Source organism: Rhopilema esculentum, chromosome 10 (assembly GCF_057945365.1).
Source record: "Rhopilema esculentum isolate cy_ngs chromosome 10, ASM5794536v1, whole genome shotgun sequence".
In the NCBI taxonomy this organism is placed as follows: domain Eukaryota; kingdom Metazoa; phylum Cnidaria; class Scyphozoa; order Rhizostomeae; family Rhizostomatidae; genus Rhopilema; species Rhopilema esculentum.
Genome location: NC_142824.1, coordinates 11,617,539 through 11,643,981, shown reverse-complemented (window position 1 = coordinate 11,643,981; position 26,443 = coordinate 11,617,539). Strand labels below are relative to the sequence as shown.

General features: G+C 35.1%; 3 protein-coding genes across 3 annotated transcripts; 1 reads left to right on the top strand and 2 right to left on the bottom strand.

The window, feature by feature from the left end:
* Positions 1 to 230: 230 nt before the first annotated feature.
* LOC135685533 (regulator of telomere elongation helicase 1-like) lies at positions 231 to 7,264 on the bottom strand. The gene is made up of 2 exons (XM_065201512.2): positions 6,864 to 7,264; positions 231 to 4,627 (listed from the first exon to the last, which is right to left on the bottom strand). Exons 1-2 carry the CDS (start codon positions 7,000 to 7,002, stop codon positions 1,608 to 1,610), a joined length of 3,159 nt encoding a protein of 1,052 aa, XP_065057584.2. The 5' UTR covers positions 7,003 to 7,264; the 3' UTR covers positions 231 to 1,607.
* Positions 7,070 to 20,724, top strand: LOC135685564 (NAD-dependent protein deacetylase sirtuin-2). Its single transcript, XM_065201547.2, has 15 exons — positions 7,070 to 7,181; positions 8,760 to 8,857; positions 9,036 to 9,131; positions 10,078 to 10,206; positions 11,055 to 11,203; positions 11,678 to 11,734; positions 12,260 to 12,328; positions 15,861 to 15,984; positions 16,419 to 16,478; positions 16,755 to 16,810; positions 17,191 to 17,267; positions 17,730 to 17,781; positions 18,158 to 18,204; positions 18,758 to 18,824; positions 19,245 to 20,724. Exons 2-15 carry the CDS (start codon positions 8,779 to 8,781, stop codon positions 19,410 to 19,412), a joined length of 1,230 nt encoding a protein of 409 aa, XP_065057619.1. The 5' UTR covers positions 7,070 to 7,181; positions 8,760 to 8,778; the 3' UTR covers positions 19,413 to 20,724.
* A 1,311-nt stretch (positions 20,725 to 22,035) lies between these two features.
* Positions 22,036 to 24,550, bottom strand: LOC135685571 (uncharacterized). The gene is made up of 2 exons (XM_065201557.2): positions 23,864 to 24,550; positions 22,036 to 23,107 (listed from the first exon to the last, which is right to left on the bottom strand). Exons 1-2 carry the CDS (start codon positions 24,239 to 24,241, stop codon positions 22,865 to 22,867), a joined length of 621 nt encoding a protein of 206 aa, XP_065057629.1. The 5' UTR covers positions 24,242 to 24,550; the 3' UTR covers positions 22,036 to 22,864.
* Between the last annotated feature and the right edge of the window lie 1,893 nt (positions 24,551 to 26,443).

Genomic DNA, 26,443 nt, shown 5'->3' with positions numbered 1-26,443 from the left:
TTAAAATGATCAGTGGCCTTTACATTCATTGAGTTGAACTTTCATTGAGTTTAAAAAACAGTTGGAGTGGGTTTTATTTCGTTTTGCGTCAAATAACGTAATTTTTAATCACTTTTAGCATTGTTTATTGGCGCCATACGGAATTCAAAGATATGGTCAGAAACAATATTTTCAAGATAAGAAAGACTTTGCGGGGACAAGTTAGTTCCAGATAAAAAAAATTGAAGAGTGAACAATATCTTTTTGAATATAATTATCAGCAAATCAATCCTGCAACTTAAATGGTTTACAAAACTGTTGCTTAGTGGTCTTAGGAAGAATTCATAGTATGTATGTGTGGAACAAGCAATGTAGATAAAAACATTTTTATGATATTATTTGATGCTGGTAATTTTCCTAAACGTGAAGTATGAAAAGCCTTTTAAACCCCTAAAAAGGTTGCAATATTTAAAAGAACAACCACGGCGAAATATGTTATCTTAACAGCTCTACAATAGTCACTTATTGAGTCAATGCTGTTATCAAATAGATAATTCTCAGACAACATTTAAAGAGGTATTTAGTTATTTTATTATTTCATACTGGCAACCAAAGTTATTTCATATTTCAAGACTCTAAAAGGCCTAAATATTTGTATTCTCATCCCAAAAAAATCTCAATTATTTCGTATTTCCACATCCTTTTTACACAAGCACTGCATTTGATAAAATTCAAAGATTACAGAAAAATTATTATTCACTTGATTATATGAAATAATAAAGAAAATAACGATGCTTTGCACAAAATAATGTCACATTACTTTAGAAGGCTTATAATAAAATCTCACTTTTAAAGGTTTTGCATTTGGTGCATCTTAATACTATTTTAACTATGTGGAAAACACAAATCAAAATGAAAAAGTGGTAAAGTTATGGCCTTTTTTCTTAATAAACGACCCTACTCTTTGCTTCAGATTTGAACAAAAAAAGGGTCAAGAATCCAAACTGCATAGAGTTTTTTTTATCTTTTATCATTTTGCCGAAATATGTGTCAAGATGTTATGGTTACAACTTGAAGGAACATGAATTTTACAATCACTCCAATAGCGTTGTGGAGGTTAATTTGGCGAATTCAACGGTGGGACAATTTCTAGTTAACTACTTAATATTTGACAAAATATCACAAAACAAAAACAAACGAGAGAATAAGCAATTTTTCACTTGGTGAAAGAAAAAGTATAGGTGAAGTAATGTCCTTAATGCTTTAGATAAGTAGTCTCTGTAACACAACAGGGTTCCTCTCCACAAAATCAGAATAAAAAAGTTGAAATAAATAATAAAGAAACAGAAAATTTAACTGTTCCTTCCAAAGATATTCTATTTACTCGTTATACAAATCAAATTCTAAACAAAATTGAATTAAATTAGTTGCTATGTTTATATCGGTTTATATTGTAGAAAATTTGATAATATTCATGAAAACCATTTGAAAAAAGGTGGGGAAATTGTTGTTCATGAGTTGTTCTTGAGTTTTCTCTTCACAATGAATTCCAATGAATGTGAACTGCAATTCAGTATCAAAATTCAAAAGAGCTGTCACCTGCAGATTAGGCAATGCAGTCTCGGATTTCAGAAAAAGTGTATTTTCTTCAAGTGTCTACGCCGTAAATGTACCTTGCATTTGGGGCAGTTCTTAAACATCTTAATGTGACTATACCAGCATTTGTAGCAGGCAATATGCTTACACGGAGCTTTGTGTGGCATTTGTGCTCCTTGGAGGCATACAATACACTTTGGTTTGATGGTAGCATCAGCAGCCTTTTCAGGGTCACTTTCCTCAGAGTCTGACAGTTCCGGGAAAAAATCTGCTGTTGCTTGAGGCTTTGTAGATGCGCTTTCGTTTGATGTAACTCTTTCAATCAGATCCTCACACGTTTTTTTGAACAAATCAAAATGTTTCTTTCTTATCAACAGCGCATGTTGTTTGATCATATGGATATGGTCTTTTTTCGTCTCTCCATAGAATAACTTTAGGTTTTTAAGCAAATGGTGGATATCTTCATTTTCCTTGTAATCAAATAAAATCAGTCTAAATGTTGTGAATTCATCTTCATTACAAAGGCTCTTTACAGACTGTATGTACTCTTTCACTTTATCCCTAGCAGGAGGTGGGTTAGCTTTTGCACTGCCTTCTACCGCAGCTGGCCTTCTAGAAACAATCTTCAGCCTTTTTGCTTTAGGTTGAACATCGGCTTCTAGACCAGACGAGATAATACCTTTAAAAATAGAGGCTGCAAACGCTTTCCCTTGATTGCTATTTTGAGCTTCTTCGGCCCGGGTGTTATTCGAAAAGTGTTGAAATATACTGCCCTTCTCAGACGGCCCTTCGTTTGCCTTAAGCACAGCCAATGAGTTTGCGGCCGCTGAATTATAACAGCTCTTGCTTGATTGAGCTCTTGAAGCGCTACCAGAAGCTCTACTGCGACCTGGACCATTTGCAGTTGAAGGGCCAGGAATTGGCTCAATTTGCCTATCTGTTGCACCGACCTTGTTACCAGCATTGCTGAAAAATCTAATCAAATTATTTTTTGCTTGGTCAAAATTGTTATAGAGCTTTAAGTGTTTCCTTATCCACGTGGGTAATTCAGCCATGACATCACTTTTAGAGAATCTATAATCACATAACAAAATTGCCCCATAATCATTCTTGTGCCGAATAACTCTTCCCACTGCCTGATTGACAGCCCTAGTTGCTTGTTGGCGATACCAATCGAAACCTTTTAACTGCGTCATATTTCCCTTGGACTCATCCAAAAAACCCATCTTTAGTTTAATTTTTTCGTCAAACAGTGGAGGGTAAGGTATACCAGTAATAATAACGACTCTGCCATTCTGATCAGCAAAATCAAGCCCCTCGCTGACTTTGCCACGACAGACTGCAAAGAACACAGCTCCATTATAAGCAGGATCTTTCAAAGCAGCATAGAATGCCTGCATTTGACCGGCTAGATCTCTCTTGTTCTCTGGTTCAGAAAAGATTGGCTTACTTTCTGCGATTCGATCAATGACTCTATACTGTGCCCAATTTTTCAATGTGAACTTCATAACATAGTACGAAGGAAAGAAAACAAGGAGCCCTTGTGGAGTTGTTTGGGCGACTTGAACTAAAAGGTTTCCCATACTTCGAAGATACCTCTCTTTAAATCTTGTGTCATATGAAGAATTTAGCTCTGCTCCATCAGGCCCTTTACCAATGATACCAGCCCATATTTGGCCAGGACCAATAACGTGGGGATTTTGAAGCTGCTCTTGAAAAGGTATGTCAAGTTCATAGGCAAATGAATTTAACGGCGACAAAGTCCCGCTTGTAAGTATCAATGATCTTACTCCCTGTTTCATTATCTCCTTCATTGCAATTCCGGCATGAAAACACCAATAACTTAACGTTCTACCAAACGTATTTTTTGTTGCTGAATTTTTCGTTTCCCATGACTTGGGCTGCTTCTGTTCTGTGACTGGGACCTTTTCACTTTGGATTGCTACTTTGTAGTAACGACCAGTCTCCAAATTCAGGTCTGCAGCTTCTCCAGTACGAAAGAAAAGTACCTTAAATATATCTGCCAGCTTTTGCAAAGCAAAATGCTTTCCTCTGACACCTCTTGTTGTATTGCCTAGCAAAAGCATATTACATTTATCAATAGCATTGACAATCGGTCCAGCAGTAGACGCATCGATCTTTGCATCCTTCAACATTTTGAATAAAAAAGAAGAACTTTCATTGAAACTACCATTATCTAGCTTGACACTATCGATTAATGTCTCAATTCTTTTAAATATGTCCTTTAACTGGACAACATCTTCTGGGGTCAAGTCAACATTGCTGTCATTTTGGTTCTCTTCTCCTTCTTCTCTGAACTCCAGCCTGTCTGTCAGGATTTTATGGCATTCATCACAGTCTTTTTGCGCACTTGCTAGGTCACAAGAAGTCAAATCAAAGGATGAAGCATCTTCGCAAACCTTTTCTACGTTATGTGCTTCGTCTAGCAAAACAATGGTATTGTTCAAATCAACACCATGCGATTTCCTTGTTTTGAAATCCAAGACATAATTATAGGGCATTAAGATTAAGTCTGCATTCGTTTTGAGTTCTCGGCTCATAAAATAAGGGCAGACACCTTGTTGCTTTCCTAATTTTCCAAGATCTTCGATGTCTAAAATCTCTCTGGTAAAGTTTTTATCATTCTTCATTCCTTCAACATTATTAAAAAACATACAGGATCTTGAGCTGATTTTGGCTTTACATGCATAAACCTTTGATGTCGTTCCTTCTAATCTCAAAACATCATCATTGACACACATTTGATCGCGAGAGCCAAGAACGCATATCCTTGGCTTGTACGATGTTCGCTTCAGCTCCTTGATAACTTGTGATAGCTGTGTATGGGTTCTAGAAGCGTAAATAATCTTAGGAATAGATTGATTGCTGTTCACATCCCCAAATCCAACAGCCATATCTAGTGTCTCTTTGACACCTTTCTGGAATTCAGAGCTGGCACTTGTTGCTGCATTCGACTTAAACTGCATGTTTGCAATATATGTCTGTTGCCAGGCAAGAGCAGCACATAGTAGAGATACGGTTTTTCCAGTTCCTGATAAAAAAATACTTTTCTTTAACAAAATTATAAGCAATTTACAATAAACTAAGCGTATATACGTATACATACTTAACGTATACATACTTTGAAAACTGCAAATATACGTATATATAAACATGTGCATACTGTGTTGTTCGTCATGTTTTTGAAAAATATTTCAATGTGATTTTAAAGGATACCAGCTGAATAAAGTGATTATCCCCAGGGGATCTCAGAAACACTAATGCATAAAAAGAGGTATTTCCCTACTCTTACAAGATATTTTTCACTTATCCAACTTCGGAGGAAAAGTTCCCGAAAGAGATATTGGATACCCTGCCTTTCATCAAAACTTTCTCCTAAAGTATCTATGTACATATCGTCTCCTAAAGGATATGTTGCAGCTACTGCTACTTTTACCAGCCTTCTTGTTTTCTCTATGGGAGAAAACACTGTCAATATGCATACCAAAAGGGTGGTTCAGACTTAGCCGGGATGAACATGATCAACCTTTCTTGTTTAATTAACAGGTTTCTAAAGCCGACTGCTTTCTTGAGTGCTTCTTAAATTAATCCTAATTTATTTAAATCAAAGCAGCTTGTGTGAAAGTATTCACTTCTTGAAAAAATGCTCTCTGCACTAATTTTTCATCTTCTTAAATGGCTTGGCTTTCTATCGAGTTTCTACCATACATTTCTGGGAAATAACCTAATAATAAATTCAATTTAATATAGAGCTATTAGTGAACTAATATGCTGATAAGACTTGCAAAACAATGTTCACAAATTTTGTGCTTATTTGAGTCAGCTTAGGTTCCCCACTGTACATTTTGTTTTTCAACCAACAAATGTAGCGTCTATGTATGCTATACATGTGATGCAAGCGTTAGAAAATCTAGAAACTTCACTTTCAAATATGAAAGTGCATTTAAATTTTTGCTGTGCAGTGTTATGGAATGACAAATAATAACTTTATAAAAATCTCATTGTTTATCACCCTTTTTGTAATCCTTTTATGGTAAGCCAAATTTTCATCTCAAAGTCCAGAGCATGCATGCTTTCACTCCTGCAAGCCCGAAGACTACTGACTTTTCAACGATAAATATTTGATAATTGTTATATTCAAATCCTCAAAACTTTGACATATTAAATTACATTAATTTCCTAGCATCTCTCAAAGTTATGTATTCTACTCTTTATGAATTATGCTGATAAATCTTTGCAAAAATTTAACTTATGGTTTATTATCCTACAAGCCAAAGGCCATAGCTTTGCCAATGTGACAAGTTCCTGGTTGTGGGAATCCTCAAGTGCATTTTTCTACTCATTGGATGAACTTATTCTGAAATGGGATAGGGGGGCTGGTGTGCCCAATTAGAGTTTATTTAAAATATCTTTTAAAATAGATGTAAAAAGTTTTTGAAAAAGGCAGGGGGAGGGAGCACCTGGTCTCATCTTCTCTGATGCACCAATTTGATTACAAATCTTCAGCTCAAGGATTTTTCAAAAATTATGAACAATTAAGCAGGATGAACAACATAAAGTATATATGTGAACGAATATATTTATATGATATATAGAATCAGTTCTTTTATTTATTCACTCCTTTTAAAACAACAGTAAGCCTAAAGTTTTAGCTTGCAATATGTCACTGTTTGTAACACATCAACCAGTATGTTTAACAGCAATTTTAATTCAATTCTTTAACAAAGTTGATTCTCAATGTACGAGTTTTTACTGCAAATAAATGGGACCAGCATCCTAATTCTTGATTTTTCGCAGTGATTAAAATATTCAAGTTCTTTAGATATTTCGTCTTTAGTAGTATAAGCTATCTAATTATTCTGGCCTTCTTCATGTAAGTTTCTTATGAAGCAGTTCCTTATAAAAATTTTTGCAATTTGCTGCCTGACTATTCAAAAAACATAAAAATTCTTATATGAAGATTATGAAGATTAACAAAATACTAACTCAAAACCAATCATTGTATACGCACTCATTTCTTATGAGAACAATTTTATAAGAAGAACAGGAGCCTCAAAAGAAGTCAAAAGCTAAGAACAAGTTCAGAATAGAATAGGGCCTGGGTTCTCCCCATGAGAACTAATTTAAGAACAAATTACGAACAGCCCAGCCTTAGAGTTTCGGAAAAATTAAGAATAGCCAGCCAGAAAATCAGCTTAATGATTCTTTAAAAAAGTGTTGAGAAAATGTGGCCGTGGCCTAAATGAGACTAGCAGATTGGTTCTAACCTGTGGGACTTTCGAGCAGACCATTTTTTCCTTCTTTAAGACAGGCAATGACCTTTCTCATATATTGAATTTGGCATCCATATGGTTCATACGGAAAATCAATGTGAACTCCATTAATATAGACAGGATGACCCATCATTAACTCATCATTGTGCCACCATTCTCAAGAATCACTTTCCCGCCATATCTGTGTAGCGAAAAATTTGTTCGACCTGGCCTCGTTTTGCAACTGAAAACATTTGTGAAAGAGGAAATACCATGGGCTGGCAAGCCAAAGCAAGAATGGATTCCAGTTACTAAGAAGTTCGTGCTTTTTAGGTAAGTGCTCGGAGTATGAGGTTTTACATTGTGGCACGAAACATCAATATAGGTTGCTTTTTATGTAATAATTTAAACACAGAAAAATTTAGGCTTATCTTGTTATGGTTTGGTGCTTTTATGTGACCTAGCTAAAGCATAAGATAATTTTTTTTGCTCTGATGAAGCCCCCTATGCCGGGGCGAAATATTAGCCTTGTGTTTCATATTTGCTACATTTATATTCATAATGTTGGTGAAGATATGACGCCTGTCCTGACAATTATGACTACTTTTCAGTCTTGATGATGAAGCACTGGCCATTGAGAAATTCCTGTGTATATAATTACAACAGATAAAATTTGTGGGAAATGCAATTCGTAATCTCAAAACATCAAGGGCTGTGCAAGTTTTTACATTTTCGCTCTACTTTTTCTTTCTATCCCTAAAAAATTTCACAGCCAAAACCTTTTAACTTCAGATTTTCTGTCTTCTTTGACAAATTATTTTAACATTATTTATCCCAAACCAATTTCCAAAAGGTTTTCATCATTCATTTTGACACTGCAGGCTTGAGATTTGCGACTTTAAAAAATGTGTTAAAGTGATAAAATGGATAAAAATCAGGTTTAGAATTAGTGCATGTCAGTCAAAGAAAACATATCACACATTTTCATTGTTTTATATCTAATTGGCTTGTTTAGTTCAGTATTGTTCAATAATTTTTGAATATTAAAAAAGCAAAGAAGGGCAGAATCATTATCATAATAAATTACATTTTGTCCAACACTCCTCAGAGTATAAGTAGCAGATTATGTCCAAAGGTAGGTGGAAAATATATTTCAAGATGCAGATCAAAAGTTATATGAAAGAGAGGAAAGTGCCAAAAACTAGATGGTGTTGCAATGGGTAACTCTTTAGGCCCTGGCATTAGGAAACAATTTGGTTAAAATATTTTCCATCAGCAGAGACATTGCAATTGATTTCTAAAGAATTATTAAGATTAGAGCCAAAAAATTTTTTGAAGGTATCCATCTCTTTTGTTACCCAGATTATTTCAAATATTCCTCTATACATATTTATGCATGATAAAAGCAAACAAACAAAACAGAAAGTAAAAATCATGATTACTTGAAAAAATAATTATAACACACTGTTAAATGTATATTATCGATAAATGTATATTAACAGTTATGTGTTATGCCAACAAAATTTCTTAATCCTGGTTTACTCAGAATTTGTCCCAGCCAATTTTGCAATATATTTTCTACAGAACATAATCATCTTTATTTTGGTCATTTGGTATTTTTTGGCAAAATCTCGTTTCTCAAAGATTTCTGCTAAGCTATCCAGCTTAACTTGTACACTCCCATTGTTGCTAGGTGACAACATATCTTTTCATGCTTTGTATCCCAAATTTTGCCGCACAGTGACAAATCTATTTGCAATATTTAGGTATAGGCCCAAGCAGGTAAACTTCAATAATGTGAGCTCATTAGATCTTTCACGAGTGTGTATAGTTAGATATTGTAAATGCATTTTGTAGTTTAATCTAGATTTTGAAGTTTTAATTATTTTGTGCTTCCTTTTGGTTATTTAGTACCAGAGGATCATCCGGAATGGAAGCTTCTAAAAAGGAGGAAGATAGCAGAACATTTCCAGCTGATGAGCCTTCCGACCAGCTCGGCAGTTTGCCTGGTAAACCAGATTCTTTTATTTGTATTAGTTGTTTGGCTCTCTACTATGCTGGTTATTTTCTTTTTTCCAAAGAGTTAATGTGTTACTCTCATATTTGCTATTTGATAGATACTTGATTAATACTGTTAAAATTACATACCTATTTGGCACAATAATCATATTCTTGCATTATTTGCAGAGGAGAAGACCAAGGATTCCGATGCTAGCCAAGAACCTGCTGCAAAAGATCAAAATGAAGAGGGTTCTGCTAGCAATGATGAAAGGGAATCAGGAAGTATGTTAAATCTATTATTTCTGATTCAATAGATTTTTAAAATGAGAAATGTTACTACCATGTACATTTCTAGCATGCTAGTACTAAGAGTCACAGAGAAAGATTTACATTTTCTTTGTTCACCCTGTAATACAATGAAGCACAATCAAAATTGATTTTTTCACAATCAAGATCATTTCAATTATGTTTAGTTTGGCTATTTATTTCCTTGTTTATGCTTTTGCTGTTGGGTTCTCAGAATTATGTTCTAATCGCATGTGGATTATTCTTTTTCCCAGGAATGTAGTGCTATGATAAGTACAAGCATAGCCTCTGACTAACAATTTTTTTCCGAGACGTAGAAAAGGTTACTTTTTGTCATTAACAAGGACTTTTAGTCACTGTTTTTCCTACATTCAACACCCTCACTTTTCTGCTTTATTCTATGTATTTTAATCTTTTAAAATGTTTAGCATTGCTACCTGTACCTTTCTTAAACCTTTCTCGTCAGAACAGTCCATACATTAAAACAAGAATGGCTGTTGTAAATTAGTCATTGCATAGTTTGATAGTGTCGTCTTGGTATTCAGTGATGTTTACAGAAACATTATTGTCAAATCAATTACTTCTATTGTTTTGCCAATAACATTTTATAAAGATTTTGCCATAGTTTTTTTGCCAATGCCAATAACAATTTCTAAATCTTTAGATTTTGCCATAGTATTTTTAAGTAAAGGTCTCCTGCGATAGATTTTCAAAATTGACAAGTCTGTAAATGTACTGTACCAAAGATTATAGGGCTTGTCTTTGGCGTAGCAAGTATTTGTTGCTTTTTACCAGTACCAGGTCAGTCACATACGGAACACAGCATTGAACAAGATGTCTTATTTAAAAAAAGTAAATTTTCATTTTGGCCAACCACCCTTGAGGATCATGAACAGTTTTTATATCAATTCTCTATTTGCAGTGCTAGACCTACTAACACATTTTCTTCAAACGAGATTTGGAATTAGTGCAGACGATGAACCAAAACGGGAACCTGTAATTGAAGAATTCACACTCAATGGTATCGCTAAATACATCAAGGAGGGAAAGTGTAAGTTAAAAATTTTTTAGTTTTCTTACATTATAAGTTTTTATAGGGATTTTACTTGGAATGGGTCTGTTTATAAGGAAGAAACAATAATCTTGTTCCGGTCTCAAATCCTTGAACAGAGCAGAGCTTGGACGCTGTTTGGTGCCAGAAAGATGTAATTGACATTGGAGAGTGTTGGAGCTTTATTAGGGACCAAGTCAGGTCCAGTTCATTTCTTAATATTGGTTTGCGTATCTTAGGATGCATTCAATTCCACTTAATATCAAAGCCTATCATCTTCAAAATTTGTGATTCTTTACCTTTTTTGGCAATGATAATATATATGTTTTGGTCTTGATTATCTTTTCTTTGAGAGGGGCAACAAACTCTCGCAGATAGCCTCAATTTCCACCCAGAGTGAACAGAGTCGCTAGCTCTCTGCTATTCCATATGTAGGAATCACGAGGCATGGTCACATTTAGAGAAAGGACCAAGACACTGCTCGATAACAATAGCTCCTCAGTGTCCTCAAAACTACCGTCGGATAACAAAAACAAAAGCAAGAGATCGATTTCCACAAAGAAAGGATTTTCAAGGAATTTCATAAAAAATAATGCCATTTTGACCAAAGGTGTACGAGATTTTCATCAAGTCATTTGTCCTTCGATTCTTTGCATTTCCAGTTCTGAAAAATATGATTTTCATTGTTCATGATGCCTTTCATTGATGCCTTTCTCAACAATGCTAGTGTGCAAGATTTAGTTGATATCATATCGTTCTTTCCAATGCCTGTTTTGGACAGTATAACTATTAATGTTGAAATTTGCATGAGAACTTCGTTGTTATTTTCATAATTAATTTGTTTGTAGGTAAAAATATAATTGTCATGACGGGTGCTGGAATTTCAACGTCCGCCGGCATTCCTGATTTTCGCTCACCTGGTACAGGTCTCTACGATAACCTCGCAAAATACGAGTTACCAAGACCTGAAAGTATTTTTGATATTCACTACTTTAAGGTAAACATTTTTTTAGAGTATTCACAAAGTTGTAGGTAAACCTTTTTAAGGAAACTGCTTTTTATTCATGTTTTCGGTCATTTATGTTTTCAGCCAAAGATTTGATGAGATCCCCTGCGTTACACGACAAATTGTATTTAGGCTTCATACCTTTATCGAGTTTAAGTAACCATCATTAAATCATACTCAAACGTTCATAATATATTCTTAAAAATAGATATTATATGTTTTAATTTCTTTTGTATCTTGAAATGTTAGTGTGTTTTTAATTATGCTTATTTTAACTCGATAAAGTTATGAAGTTAGTCAAATACATTTTGCTTTTATTCTACTTGTTCAAATTTAGGCAATGTTTTCTTGCGAAGAATGTTTTGGATTATCTATATGCGGTCTTTCGCGCAATTGTTTGCTAAATCTACAGGCAATTGTATTGAAACCCCTTTCTTATACTGACCATTTACTGTTTCGTTTTAGGAGAAACCGGAGCCTTTCTTTATGCTTGCAAGGGAGCTTTTTCCTGGGAATTACAAGGTTTTTGTTTTTTCTTTAACTCGCGAACATCTGTTCTAATTTTTTTATTGAATTCTTTCCTTTATTTATTATTATGTTATTAGGTTACCTGAAGCAAGAAACATTAATATGTTATAATGCAGATCTCAAGATGTGCTGAACCCCTTTTGCATTCATACTCTTACACCCTACATTATTCTGTTTGGAAGCATTTTTGTCAAGTAAGAGCCTTCCAATCGCTCGTACTAGCCATTACGCATTTTAGCACCAAAAGCCAGCCTATGATTTGAATTTTGACAAAAAGACGCAACAAAATTCTAAAATGCACGAAAGATAAAAAAAATATTTGCTTCGAACTGACAGCTTTCCTCACATGGTGAGGAGGATTCTTCAGCCTGTATTTCAAAGAAATATATATAAATATAATTTAACGGTGCTATGTTAATATTTGCAGACGTATTTTCAAAGTTGCTTTATAGAAGTACATTTTCAATTTATTAAATATTCTTACACATTCACTTTTAAGGCAATTATTCCGTTTTGTAGCCAACACCAGGTCATTATTTCATCAAGCTGCTTGAAGAAAAGAAATTGCTTTTGCGAAATTTCACGCAGGTAGGTTTTTATGATAAAATAGCTTTTTTAGACAGGAAGTGTTTTTGCTCATATTAGGAATCTTCAGTCTTGATCATTCGAGTAGTATTTCTTGTCATTTTATCCATTTCTTGATTAACTTCCGGGTATGAAACTAAGTTACCATTTGCTCACCACCCAACAAATCATGTTTGCTGGGTGAATGACGATTTTTTACAAGATTTGCCGCTTTCACAAGCTGCACGATAAAAATCTACATAATATGGAAATTTCTTTTTTGATTTCTTGAAACTGTCAGATTTTATTAATCAATTCAAGAATGTGTCAGGCTAAGTGATGGAGATGTTGGTTTTATTGTTGCATTCACTCTTCCAAGGTGACAAGGGTAATCAGCGCACTCATTGTGTACAATGCCTTCAATTTATATGACAAATAGCCTGTATGATTCAAAATTGTTATATATTTTTATTTATTGCTCATACTGTATTTACTCTAATATTCCCGCTTCTCTTTTATTCCCGCCTCTCTAGTAATCCCGCTTGTATTTCATAGATTGTAAGAATAATCCCGCCTCCCCAGTAATCCTGCATGCGGGATTGAAACTTTTAATTGGCATTTGCTATTCTTTACACACTTTATATGGGTTGAAAATCAAGGATTGAAACTTATGCTTGGAGTGAATGGGTTTAATCACATGATAATATCTTAGACGGGAGAGGGCAGAGAGCTGTCTTATTTTGCAAGTTTAGCAAACATCCAAGTCTCGCTGCATAAAAATACATTTGATTCTTTGACTTCGTACTACTGTCTATAAAGTACAATATCTGCTCTGTGAAAATAAATATCCCACCCCCCATATACAGTCAACTCTCACCTTACGGACACCCCGATATAACGGACACCCCCCTATTACGGACACAAAAAAAATCCCCGACTGAAATACAAAGAAATGACTGAACGTAATTCTCGCTATAACGGACTCTCGCTATTACGGAAATGCGGACACTACGTGTGGTCCCATTTGAACATTTAAAATATTTAACTCTCGATAGAACGGACACATGCTGAATATAACTATCAGATTAAGTGTTAATTAAGAATACTGTTAATTAATTGTCGATCTTAAGCATCCATTGTACAATCTATTTCCGCGGAATTTTAGCCTTGTGTTGATTTTTAGCAACAGATTTGCGTTTTCCAGGTGGTCGTTTCAATGACTCCTCGCTTGATATCCCTTCTGATTCTAAACGCAACGCCTTTTTTGCAGTCTCACTGCTCTTGATCAGGATATCGAGTCTCTCTAAGAAATCTGCTTTTCCATAAAATTTAAACATAACTGGAATCTCGAGTCCCAATCCAGCCCCTCTGTTTACTCGCTTGCCACAAATAACTGCAACCCCACTGTTGTATTCTCGTTTCAAAAAAGAAGAAACAATTTGAGATAATCCAAAGGGGATGTGCCCAACAATTCGCCCTTTTTCTTCAATAATTGCCACAGCATTTCTGTCTCTACCATTTTCTGGTTCTCGTTGAAGTACTAATGGTTCTTTAGGAATAAGAAAATTAGCCGAGAAATACATGTGTGGAAAGACGCAATTAAGCAAAATCATCAAAAACAAGGTATCAGTAAGAGAACAATATGAAAAAGGACTTCCTCAAGGAAAGAAACGAAACCGTACTTCTCAGTTTTCAGATTTAAACGATGCTGTCTGGGAGTGGTATAAAAACAAGAATGATCAACTAATTCCAGTTGATGGTCCAATGATCCAGGAATTTGCATCTCAAGTTGCCGAAAAGCTAGGTTACATTGATTTCAAAGCCTCAAGTGGTTGGTTGACAAGATTCAAAGAACGACACAACCTTTCACAACACAAAGTTTGCGGAGAATCTGCTGATGTTGCAGTGGATACAATGAAGTCTTGGAAAGAGCGGCTTGGCTCAATCATTTCTGGTTATGAAATGCAAGACATTTGGAACTTAGTTGAGACTGGCCTCATCTATCGTGCTCTTTCAGACAAATGCCTTTTTGCCAAATCAAAGAAATGTAAAGGTTGTAAGAAATCCAAAGAACGTCTGACTGTTGCCCTGATGACCTCTGCAACTGGAGAAAAGAAGAAACCAATAGTTATCGGAAAGTATGCCAATCCAAGGTGCTTGAAAAATGTCCACAGAGAGGACCTTCCTTGTCAATATTACAGCCAAAAAAATGCATGGATGACCTCCGACATTCTGCATAAGATCTTGAGTCAATTTAACAGGGAATGTAAAGCGAAAAAAAGATCAATTTTGTTGTTTCTCGACTCAGCTGGTTGCCATCCGTATGATTTGAAGGGACGCTAATCGAACATCAAGCTCGTGTTTTTTCCTGTAAATTGCACATCTGAGTTGCAACCTCTTGATCTCGGCATTATTCAAAACTTCAAGTTCATTATAGAAAGCTTTTGCTACGCTTCATCATCGCAATGACCTCAAGTGAAAGGAACGCCTCAGAGATCAGCAAATCACTCAACGTATTACAGGCAATGAATTGGGTGGGGGAAGCATGGCATAATGTTAAGGTGACAACCATCAGTAAGTGTTTCAATTCTGGGGGAATTTCCAGCAATACACTGATAGAAGACGAGGAGGCAGATCCCTTCAGTGACCTCGATGACATCGATGAAGATCTCGAAAATCTAATTAAAGAAGTTTCACCCGAAACCACCATCACTCCATATACATACCTGCTATCAGATACCGAGCTGCCTATATGCTACTGCATTGATAATGAAAAGGAACTGCTAGATTCTTTAGTGATAAATGGGCAAGTGGAAGTGGTTATATCAGATGATAATGATGATGATGATGATGATGATGATGACGATGATAATGATGATAATGATATACATGAAGTCACTCCGACCACCAGCTTGAAGAGCTATCGCGATGTTGCAAGGTCGGTGAGAGACAAAGAAGTTTTTCTCATCCAGCGTGGTCTTGCGACGATAGCAAGTAAATTTGCATGCCTCAGTAGTAAAGTTGCAGCACATGCACTGAAAAAGCAATCACACCAGACGACACTTGAAGAGTACTTTTTACAACAATAAAACTACAAACTACAAAATGATACAAAATTTATAAACTCCAGCACTACAAATCTCTGTTAACAAAATTACACGATTGCTATTGATTAAAAAAACTTAATAATTTTTCAACCAATTAATTAGTGATTTTTTTCTCATCCCGCTATTACGGACTCTCGTTATTGCGGACGCAACATTTTGGTCCTGATGGTGTCCGTAATAACGAGAGTCAACTGTATGTTTAAATTGCATATTTTTTCTCTGATTTGCCACAATCATGTTTAAGAGACTTTTTGCTGAAACGGTATCCTCAAACTAGACTTCAAGGCATTGAAAATATAATCCCGCCTCTCCAATATACCCGCCTCTCGAATAATCCCGCCTTTTTTTGTTAGGTTGAAACGCTAATCCCGCAGCGGGAATATTAGAGTAATTACGGTATATCGTGGAGTTGACAACTGAAATAACCCTTCATTTTAATCTTCTCCAAGAACATTGATGGCCTAGAACTTGTTGCTGGGGTGTCTTCTGACCGAGTTATAGCAGCACATGGTACCTTTCATACTGCACATTGTCTTGCCTGCCACCGAGAGTACTCTCAAGATTGGGAAAAAGGTCAGATTTTTCCATTTCTTGTAATTTTGTAAAGAGTTCAAAGAGATGACGTCATAAAATATCAAAGAATTAAATGATATACATCTAAATATGGAAATTTTGTTGAATCTATTCCGATTTTAAGGGATTTTTAAGTGAAAGTTTATCTTAAATTTGCTAACGGATAACTGTCATTTTGGCTTTGCTTATGAATTTTATAAACCTAGACCAAATTACAGTGAAAAAGAGCCTGTCCTCATGTGGCGATATCTCAGGATGCAGGGTTTTTTATGCATTTCCTGACTCCTTGCGAAATCGTTTATGTAATTTTGATTTCTATTTTATAAGACAATGTTTATTTGGATGTTTGATGATAACTTTTTCTTTATACATATCCTGTTCCCCCCATATACCAGAGACCGCCAGTTATTTCAGATATAAGTTTTATCTTCTAGAACAAATTTTTAAAGGAGGAATCCCAAAGTGTGAAGATTGTGATGGTGTTGTGAAGCCAGGTGAGTTATCGCTGTTTTGAGCAAGTTCTGTGTTTTGGCTCCAGTCATTTTCCAATTTTTTTGTAGACTTTTTGTCTAAACCTGATATTTATTAATATATACAGTGTAATAAAAAATACAGTCCTTTTTCCTAGTTGTTTCTTTGTTCTTTGTATCATCAATAGTTGTTTGATTTTCTTCGACATTTCAGTGCTAACATTTTTTCATTTTTATCTCAATTTATAATGGTATAGAAAGGCCATCGTTTGTAATTTCTTTCTTTTTATCTTTTTCAAGATATTGTATTTTTTGGCGAGTCTCTTCCGAGCAAATTTTTCTCTCACATGAGTTCGGTAAGTTTTTCACAAATTGTGTGGCAACGATTGTGTAGAATCTAGAATCTTACTCAAAACTGAGAAGTGTTTCATCCTTTTTTCTGAACAATTCGGGCCTGTTTATTCTCCCTCCGGACAACCTTTGGAACCCTTCTTCAGAAAACAATGAAAATAGGAATGGTGCTTCAATCCATTTTTTATATACTTTCCTCGCGGTACATGACTGTATGACCGTCGTGTTTCCCGTTCTCTGGATTTAATTTTTTCAACGCGATAATTGGTTAAACTTTCAATGCTAACAATTTTTTTCTTTTCCTTATTTCTTCCGGCTTCATATAGTTTCCTTCTTTCTCATGGTTTATTTCTGACGACTCTGATCTTTGAGTGATTTTATATAGGATTTTCCTACTTGTGACTTGCTGATTGTTATGGGGACGTCACTTGTTGTACAACCATTTGCTTCATTGATTGACAGGTACATAGATAGATACATCAATATCTTTTTCTTTGAATGACACGTTTAACATGCTCAGTTCACTGACTGACCAATACCAAATGTAAAACGAATTTTAATTTTGAGTGTTACATTTCACATGTTTAACTATCATTGTTTTAGTCCCCCTGTTTGTCTTAAAAGTTCAAGCCGTAGCCATAGGAGATTTTTAATGTACCCTTCAACAATCATGCCACCAGTGGTTAAAAGCTGAGCTTCCAATATGTTCATTGTGTTTTTTAAATTGCTGGATTTTAGGAATTTTAAAAAACGTCTTTTAAGATTTGATAATAGCAGAATTTCTCGAAACCATTGTAACTCTGTCTGTAACTTATGGCTGAAATAAACCTATAGGTATTACCACAAAATGAATTAGTATATTTGATATGTTTCGTTTTAAGACCTTATGTGATGCAAATATCTGTATCTTGGCTTTTTTTGAAGGGTACCAAAGGAAACTCCACGCCTTTTGATCAATAAAGAGAAATGCGGAATGGTATGAAATTTTGTGGCTTGCAATTTGATTGTTTCCATTTCTAACCTCCTTTCCAAAGAATTTCAATATCTTTTTTTCATTGTGTAAGCGAGACTGCCTTAAAAAACTTGGATATGAAACTCAAGATTACATAGATCATTTTTGCCCAAGTATATAGTACATGAAATTTGCCCACACGTAAGTGACGAATGGCTACAAGATAAAATATCGTGATATCCGAAAAGAATGTTTACTACCTTCAATATAGTTGAAGTGCTAATTCTTGTTAGCTAAATTTTTGCTTTCAGACTATTTAGGAAGTCAATCAGCTTGTATAAAACTAAATTACAGAATAGATCTGCTTTGTAGAATCAATAACATTTATCTTTGTTGACAGGGAGGCATGTTTGGTGGGTTTGACTTCGATAGTCAATCCGTATATAGGTAATGTTGTCTTGTTTTTACTTCTTTGGCAGAATTTAGTTTTGGCAGCCAAAAAGTTGCAGTTAATGCTTACATTCATCTCGTTAATCTCGATTGATTACATGTTTCAGATTACGTTAATATTGAAGCAACCAGTGTTTCAGATTACGTTAATCTTGAAGCGACCAGTGTTTCAGATTACGGTAATCTTGAGTGAGCAGTGTTTCAGATTACGGTTATCTTGATTCGAGCAGTGGTTCAGTTTACGGTAATCTTGAAGTGTTTTAGATTGAAAATATTTCTTTAACTGAAAAGCCTACAAAGATTCTGTTGAATCATTAACAGACTGCTCACATCCAACCACCCATGCTCAAATACGCGACATTGAGAGTCTAAGTCGTATGGTGAACTCTGTAATTGTGTAACTTCATTCATACCTTGCTATGCCAATATGTTCCTTCTGATGCATTTGGCATCTTATAATGATAATTTTTCAAAGCAACGCTTGAATCTATATATACAGACTTGAAGGAGATTTTGATGGTATTCAGATAGTTGTATCCTTTTTGTGCAGAGACGTTGCTCATTTGAGCACGTGTGATGATGGATGTATGGAGCTTGCAGATCTCCTCGGGTGGAAGGTTGGTAAATTTTCTTTATTGTCAGTTGAACTGAAAAGTAACGAGGATATCTTAGAATTGAGCTTGTTTAACTTGGGTTTTTAAGAAAAATCTCCTTTATAAAACGCTTTGTGATTCACTATCGGTTAACAACGTGAATTTCAAAAACAAGCACTTTTGTAACAATTTTATGGTGTCGATAGCTTTGCACGTTATGATAACCATGTTTATAACACCCTATCAAAATTGGTTCGTTAATTTTGTATGAAATGTCTTCTTATTAGAGTTTGTAAGAATAATCAAATTGTCAGATTCCTTCGTGAACTCGTACAGTTCTTTCTCGCTTTATTTTTTGTGTAATGTTTATGTAAAAATATAAAATTGCACTTTATATGACAGTGTAAAATTAGAACAATTATAGTTGAATCGTTTTTCAAACAGGACGATCTGAAGAAATTAATCGCTGAGGGAGAAATCGAGTATCAAGAGAAGTTTAAGAAACCTATGGAATCGGTAGCTGCAGAAGAACAGAAAGCGACCGTATCAGAAGGGGATCTTCATGGAAAGGAGGAGATGGGTGCAGTGAAGGACGAGCTGAATAAATTGTAATCTGAAATTATATGGTTTTGAAAAAAAATTAATTTTGCAAAAAGTGTATATGGTTTAGGCAAATATTGTGATTTTAAGGATTTTTCAATGTAAAATTTGGAAGCATTTGCATTTTCCAAAGCACCTCTCCGTTGAGTTGTGCATTAGAAAGCAATTGAAAGCAAATATCAATTCAAAACCTAATTTATTCAGGTGTGATGAAAGTATTAATTTCTCTCGGCCATGTTAAATTGAAAATAAGGTAGTTATTGTCTAACTGACCTACCAAACAGGTAACAGTGAGCTGCAGTTTACCCCGTACGTTCTTGGTCGTAATCAAAGCATCGCCTTGATAAGTTTCCTAACCGGATATGTGTTGATATCAATAGACCAACTCCCTACACCAATTATCCCAATGGCTAGAATTAGCTCCATTACCCAAGAGCCGGTGTAATCATAGGCATAGTAGCAGAGGCTAAACATTTAGCCGGGTGGGCTTTGTATGGGTCTCTCACCAATAATGTTGCCTCTTTGAGATAAAATTACCCGAATGGGCCTGAAGCTCGATATATATTTTGTCTGAGTGGGGAGCTGCAGCCCCCAGACCCTATGCCTCCTACGCCTATGGAAGTAATATTCCTTTTGGAATTAATAATTCAATGCAATCTATATAGATTTTTTTGATTTTGTTTTTCCAAGGAATTACGTTTTTGCATCGATTTCCTATCTCGAATCTGACATTTTTTGGTTGGATTTGAAATTACAGTCGAGTATCGAAGCATTTAATTTAAAATTTACAGCAGATGTGAAGGTACGTGTTTTTAAAGTCTCGCTTTTATTATACAGTTTTCAAAGGAGCACTAATTTTTCGGTACGCTTTAAACTTAAGCAACCTTATCGGGGGTGCCTCCCTAAAAAGTCAGTAGAGTGCTGTGCTGTAGCCATTCTCTATTTGCCACACCCATGACCACACTAAATATTATTCTACTTGTATTGAAGATCCTCTTGTCTGTTTATGAATTCATTCAATCTTTTCACCGACTCAAAATAACTTGTAGGATTTTTCCAACAAAAGTGCGCATTGTTACGGAGACTGGGCTCAGTCTCTGAAAAAACCCCAAAAATCTCTCTGAAATTTAACAAGGGAGCTCTACCCTCACGAGCCTCCTCCGCAGCACCATGCAATCATCTCCACGAATATCATAAATATCTATAACTTTAAAATTCAAGTTTTAGTTATGTCAGTATATCAGTATTAATCCAATCATGGATTAAATGAGTATCTAGAGTATAACTTAACATAGATAGATGACAAATTATTGTTATTCTGTAACATCCTGGATGTTTTCTGTGAAATTCCAGCGCAAATTTTCGTTGTAAAGTAGAAATTTGATATTACATGGCGACCAAAGGTACAAAGCCCCATAAAATATACACTTTTTATAAGAAAATCTTAACTTTTGCTGAGCCACAATTTCTTTAAAAAAATGTGAAACAGAGCATAAAATAATTCTTAACCGTTTTTGGATGAAAGTTCAAATCTTTACTTCTGACTTTCTTCTTCACTAAAAATTGTAGGAAATGAAACACACTAGCACAATACAACCTTGATGAGCGTTCCTTAAACTTTTCCCGCGAAAGTCGTGCTTTTCATAGAGATAGAAAGTCAAATTGTCGTCAGAATTAAAACCTGGCTATTATTCTTGACTAATTAATAAAATTCACCAACTACGAGCCAAAGGATTGTCCTAAAATTTCATTCCCATAAAAAAGTGTGTATGCAGGGTTCAGGGCCGGCGGATACGTAGAGGGAGGGGCGCTTAAAAAGATTACCTCTTTAACACGGCAGTGAAAGAAAGCAATTGGTTGTGTAATATTTGATGATATAAAAAAAGATATTGGATTGACAAGTTGGCTAGCAAAAATAATTAGGTATATAATTGGATAAGAAACCTGAATGTCATTCGTTATAGCTGAATTCGACTGGCAAATTCGACATACTTAAGTTTGTAGCAAAATACTATAGAAAAACTGCTGAGCTTCAGTGGCGTACCCTAGTGGGGAATGGAGGAGGGGGGGGTCCGGACCCCTCCACTCTTTTAAAACATGGTCCTCGAGATTTGTCCAAAAACGATGTTAAACTCATTGGGGGGGAGGGGTGGGTAGTATACTGTATGCTTGTGTCAATAACAATTGTAAAATGCTTTGCTATTTACCATAGCTAACATGAATCAAATAATGGGGGGAAATCTTGCAAAAAGGGCGTTTCCCCGTATTTGCGAGTGTTTGAAGGGCGTGGTCCAAAAAATTCTGGGGGGTGCGCCCCAGACCCCCCCCCCCCCACTTCTGCAACCCTGGGTATGCCACTGCTGAGCTCTATAGATGTTTCTACTTGGGCAAGGGGTTACCTGTAAATAACTACCCAGAGAAAAGCCCTTGCTTTGAAAATAAAGTTTCCTTTTAAAAATTTTTAAGGCTTTGGGGGGGCGCTTTTTTGGTGGAGTGAGGCACATTTACGAAGGGGAGGGCTTTCTATACTTTTCGCCATTTCATTCAGTTAATTTGTCATCAAAAATAAACTGCAGTGGAATAAACATCAAAAATAAATCTTATTTGCAGTGGAAACAAAAGAATATATGACATCTAATTTTAAACAAGTTCATTATTGAATTTTTAAAACACAATGCCATAACAAATACAAGTACACATGAAAATATGACAATGCATTAAATAACTGAAGTATTGAAAACATTTAAATAGTGTTTTCTTATAAATACAAATGAGCTATTCTTTTCCCAATGACAGTCACAAATGACAGTTTGGTTATTCTTTTTCCTGACATGGATGAATATATATTTAATGGTGTAAGGATTAACAAGATCAAATTCAGAAGATAATGAGCATCAAACCCTGGTATAAGGTGCATTCTTCTACAATGCTACAGCAATCCAAAATTTACAGTTGATTCCAAAAATACATTTCTATCTAAACCTGGTTTCAATATAGCAGTTATATGGGGAGGGGCACTATGACTATCTGTGATGGATGCAGGCTGGCTATCTTCTTTAAGGAGAAAAAATTTGCCTGTGACAGCCTAAGGTCCCTCATTCTAGATTTTTCTTTGCTTCAAATTGCTGGTAACCAAGCTCGTGAAAGGATAAGAGAGTTGGAATAAAGCTTTCTAAAGCAATTAAAATCATTAGGTACTATAAAGAAGCCAGGCTAGACAATTTAAATATATTTTATGTTTAACAAAAAAACTATAGTGATATTACAAAGAATAAAATCTTTCTATAGAGATTTTAAGATAAACTAACAAATTCAAACATCAAAATATTATCTTCTGTTACTCAGCTAAAAACAGAGATGTTCATGTATTTCTTGCACTTTTCAACCCATGATAGCAAAATTACATTTGAAAACAAATTCAGATTGGACAGATATGACAATAAGGGGTGCTTTGGATGTAAACTCTATCGGTCTTTAATAACTAATTCAGGAAATCCAGTTCTGGGGTCATGCTCTCTTTCGAATACCATAGCTGAGCATTCTCCAATTATTACCTCTGCAGTTGTACGCACTATCAATTCAATCAGATGGCCCCCATGCATTTTGCCTGTTTCGTTTGATAATGAGACATGTAAATGACACCTTCCATCAGCTGAAAATGTTCCATTCAGTGAAATGATTTCAAACGCTCCTTGTAAATCTAGAAGCTGAGATAGAAATGAAAACCTAAATAAAACATGTCCTGTAAAAATATATACAACATTAATGGGAAAACCTGACAAATATAGTGAATTGTAAAATCAAGAAACATTGATCAAGGTATTATAAACTAGGTTATAAGTTTTAAAAGCTTGTGTTTGAGATTTTCAAGTTTTTTCTCATAGGAAGGATTTGTGACACAACTCCGCACATTTAACACAAAAATCTATGGCCACATACTATAAGGAACAGAAAATAAGCAGCTAAACTTCAGTTATCATAATGAAAATTTAACAAGGGGGCAATCCAACTGGATCACAAGTGGTTAGCTCCTGAGGTGGCATCCTGAAAGATTTTTCTACAAAGCTTTAGAAATTTGATGTCTTTCATGTAACGCTGGTTCTAATTCTTTGAGAGGGGAATATATATTATAGTTTGTAATAGAATATTGATTACAAACTATTAGAGAAGGGAATATCATGGAAAGGAGACCACAGTTGCTTAGCCATCTGTGGAGTAAGCTCTTTGCAGCCAAATCAACATCAAAGGAAATTCTTGAGGAATTTCCTTCACTTTCGCATATTTTTTAACTGAAAATATTTATGAACTAAAAATATACCTGAATGCAGTATAGCTGTCAACATATCTTATCTTAATAAAATGAGACATTAAGGTACAGAATTTTTAACGCATAAAGTATAGAATCTTATTTCAAGCGAAAAATATGGCCTCTTATACGGAAAGAAAGAATAATATTTTCATACATAGTGTGGATCCTCTGCAGTGGCATTTGCCATTCTCAGCTTTGCACTTTTAGCTGATCCAACACACGACATTATGAAGGGGGCCTTCAGCTTTTTCTTTCGAACAAATTCTAAAAGTGATTTTCTCAGTTCTTGACCGGGCTCAAAGCGTACAGCATGACAGCACAACGGGCTTCCAAAAGTACCAATAAAAGTCATAAACTCTGCTTCATCTGCACTTTTACTTTCTGGTTTCTTGACAAGATTTGATGACATCGATGGCCCTGTGGCGTTTTTGGGTCTAGCACTGGGTTCTATGTCAGGCTTAGTTAATCGGTCCGCAAATGGATTGAAGGGGTTCGAAGACGATGGAAGTGAAAAATCATCTCTTGTAGCCATTATCTTCACTGATAGCTGAGACTTTAATTGGCAGGTTCTTTGATCTAAAAACAAAATAAACAAAAATAGGCCAATATATAGGCCTACGTACTTGTGACTTCACTAACTCTTGAAATACCGAGCCTAAAATGTCAGTCAGTCTCTTCCTGATCCTGAAGACGACACTGCACCTTTATTGAGTTTTGTTCTATAAAATAGCGTGACAGGAATTTTCTTTCTCTAAAATGCAGTTTCAGTTTTCCGCAGTTATGATTAACCGATATTATGGCGGTGCTTCCTGAAGATCAAGTCAATTTGCGCTACATTGCTTTTCCAGCCTTTGACCGAGGCTATGGCACGATAGCAAATTCCGAAGATTCCTTAGACTATACGAGTTGTCACCTACGTACAAACTTTGTATGAAATTATTGGGGCTTGAATTTCATAGAAAAAAATTTGCTTTGGTACCGGAACAAAATATGGACAATAATTCAATTTTGCATTATTTGGGGTCATCGTAGTGGAAATGCTGGGGACAAGGTGAATGTTTTGACAAGTGGTGTACCTTGACGTTCAAGACTTAGGATGGGAGGTAATAAAAAATGAAATCTAACATCGAAGACATGGATGAAGACAAATCGTCCCTTTTATATTCCGACTGAAATCTTACCTACCAATAAATCAACACTGGGGTGTCTCATCCTCTTTGCCCCACTCTCAAATCAACCGCGTGTTGTGGCAGTGCTGCTTAAACGGATTTTTCTACCGATGCACTTGTTTTTTTTAATTCTGTAAACAAAGAAAAGTGCACGAAGAGATGCAATCTTTACGCACTAACAAAAATTGTGTCAGCAGACTTAAGAAGCATTAAATGGGAATAACCTTTCTATATACCTCACACCCATCAAATATGAGACCACATTCTCAAGATGGGGACATCCTTTTATGAGTATTATGAAAAATGCAAAAAATTTTTTTAACATATTCTATATTTGATATCTAATTGGTACTTAATATTCAAAAATTGTCCATAAAAACGTGTGTAAAAAGGATTTGGAGCCCAAGTTTTAAACGAAACAGAAGACTAATTTAATGCGCTATTGAGATATTTCGAAAGTTCAGAAATTGTGAGAAAAACTCGGTACTTTATTTTGATATGTGTTTGGGACTGGATATTGAAATTTAGTCTTGAATTTCAAGCAGTTTTTAACATAGATGTTCTTATGGTAATTATTTCATTATGAATAGTTTGGTGTGGACTTCGAAAAATCTTTGATCGGAAATAGCTGTGTAGCCTTTAGCTGCATTTCTAAACAAACTCGACACTCAATGTAGGTAGCATCGTTGACGTCAGAACCTAACCGACATTGTCGGTTCAGACTTGACCCACCCAGACACGGACGATGACGTGTGTTCGGTCGATCAAAAGAGGATAAAATTGACAGAAAATTCTTTATCTTTACCAAAGGAAAATGATAGCCTTTCATTTACAGGCCTGCGAATTCTTTTTAAATCTAAACTTTCTAAGACTGGGTTTGAATAGAAAACATTTCCATCATCACAAGAAATTATCTGTTGAAGTTTATACATAACTGGTTTATAAGAAACTAGTACTAGGATGGTCAAAAATTGGAGATACTTAAGTACCAGGCTCAAGAAAAATTGAGAAACTGTAAAACTTCTATTTGAAAAAAAGAGTCTATTGACTGAAGGCTTTCCCAGATGATCATCTAACGCATCCGATGATTTTCAAAATAGAAAACAAAATATGTTTTAACATCTTCATGCTTTAAAACCCACACTTGATAGTGTTGATGTAGAGATGATTTTATTATAGATCTTTTTAACTGACTTTTTTGTCCATAATTTTTATAAGTTTAATTTTTATTTGTTGATTTTTCTTTGGAAAAGAAGCAAACTTTAGATTTTGTTCTGCGTGGGTCTTTTCGTTACAATCTGCGTTTACATTCTTCCAAAAAATGCTCAATTTCAAAACAATAAGGCAATTATAGGTCCCGAAAATAAGAAATCAATGAAGAAACTTTTAGTGCTAGAACGCCAAAAATTTAGATGGCAAATAAGAAAGCTTTAAATACTTAGTTTTGATCCAAGGTTCTTATAAAGAAGACGTGCAGTAAGCATGCATAAAATTCGGCAAGCTAAACTCCCCACTTCGCTATCTCTGCAAGAAACAATCGAAAATGGCAACTCAATCACTCCCCT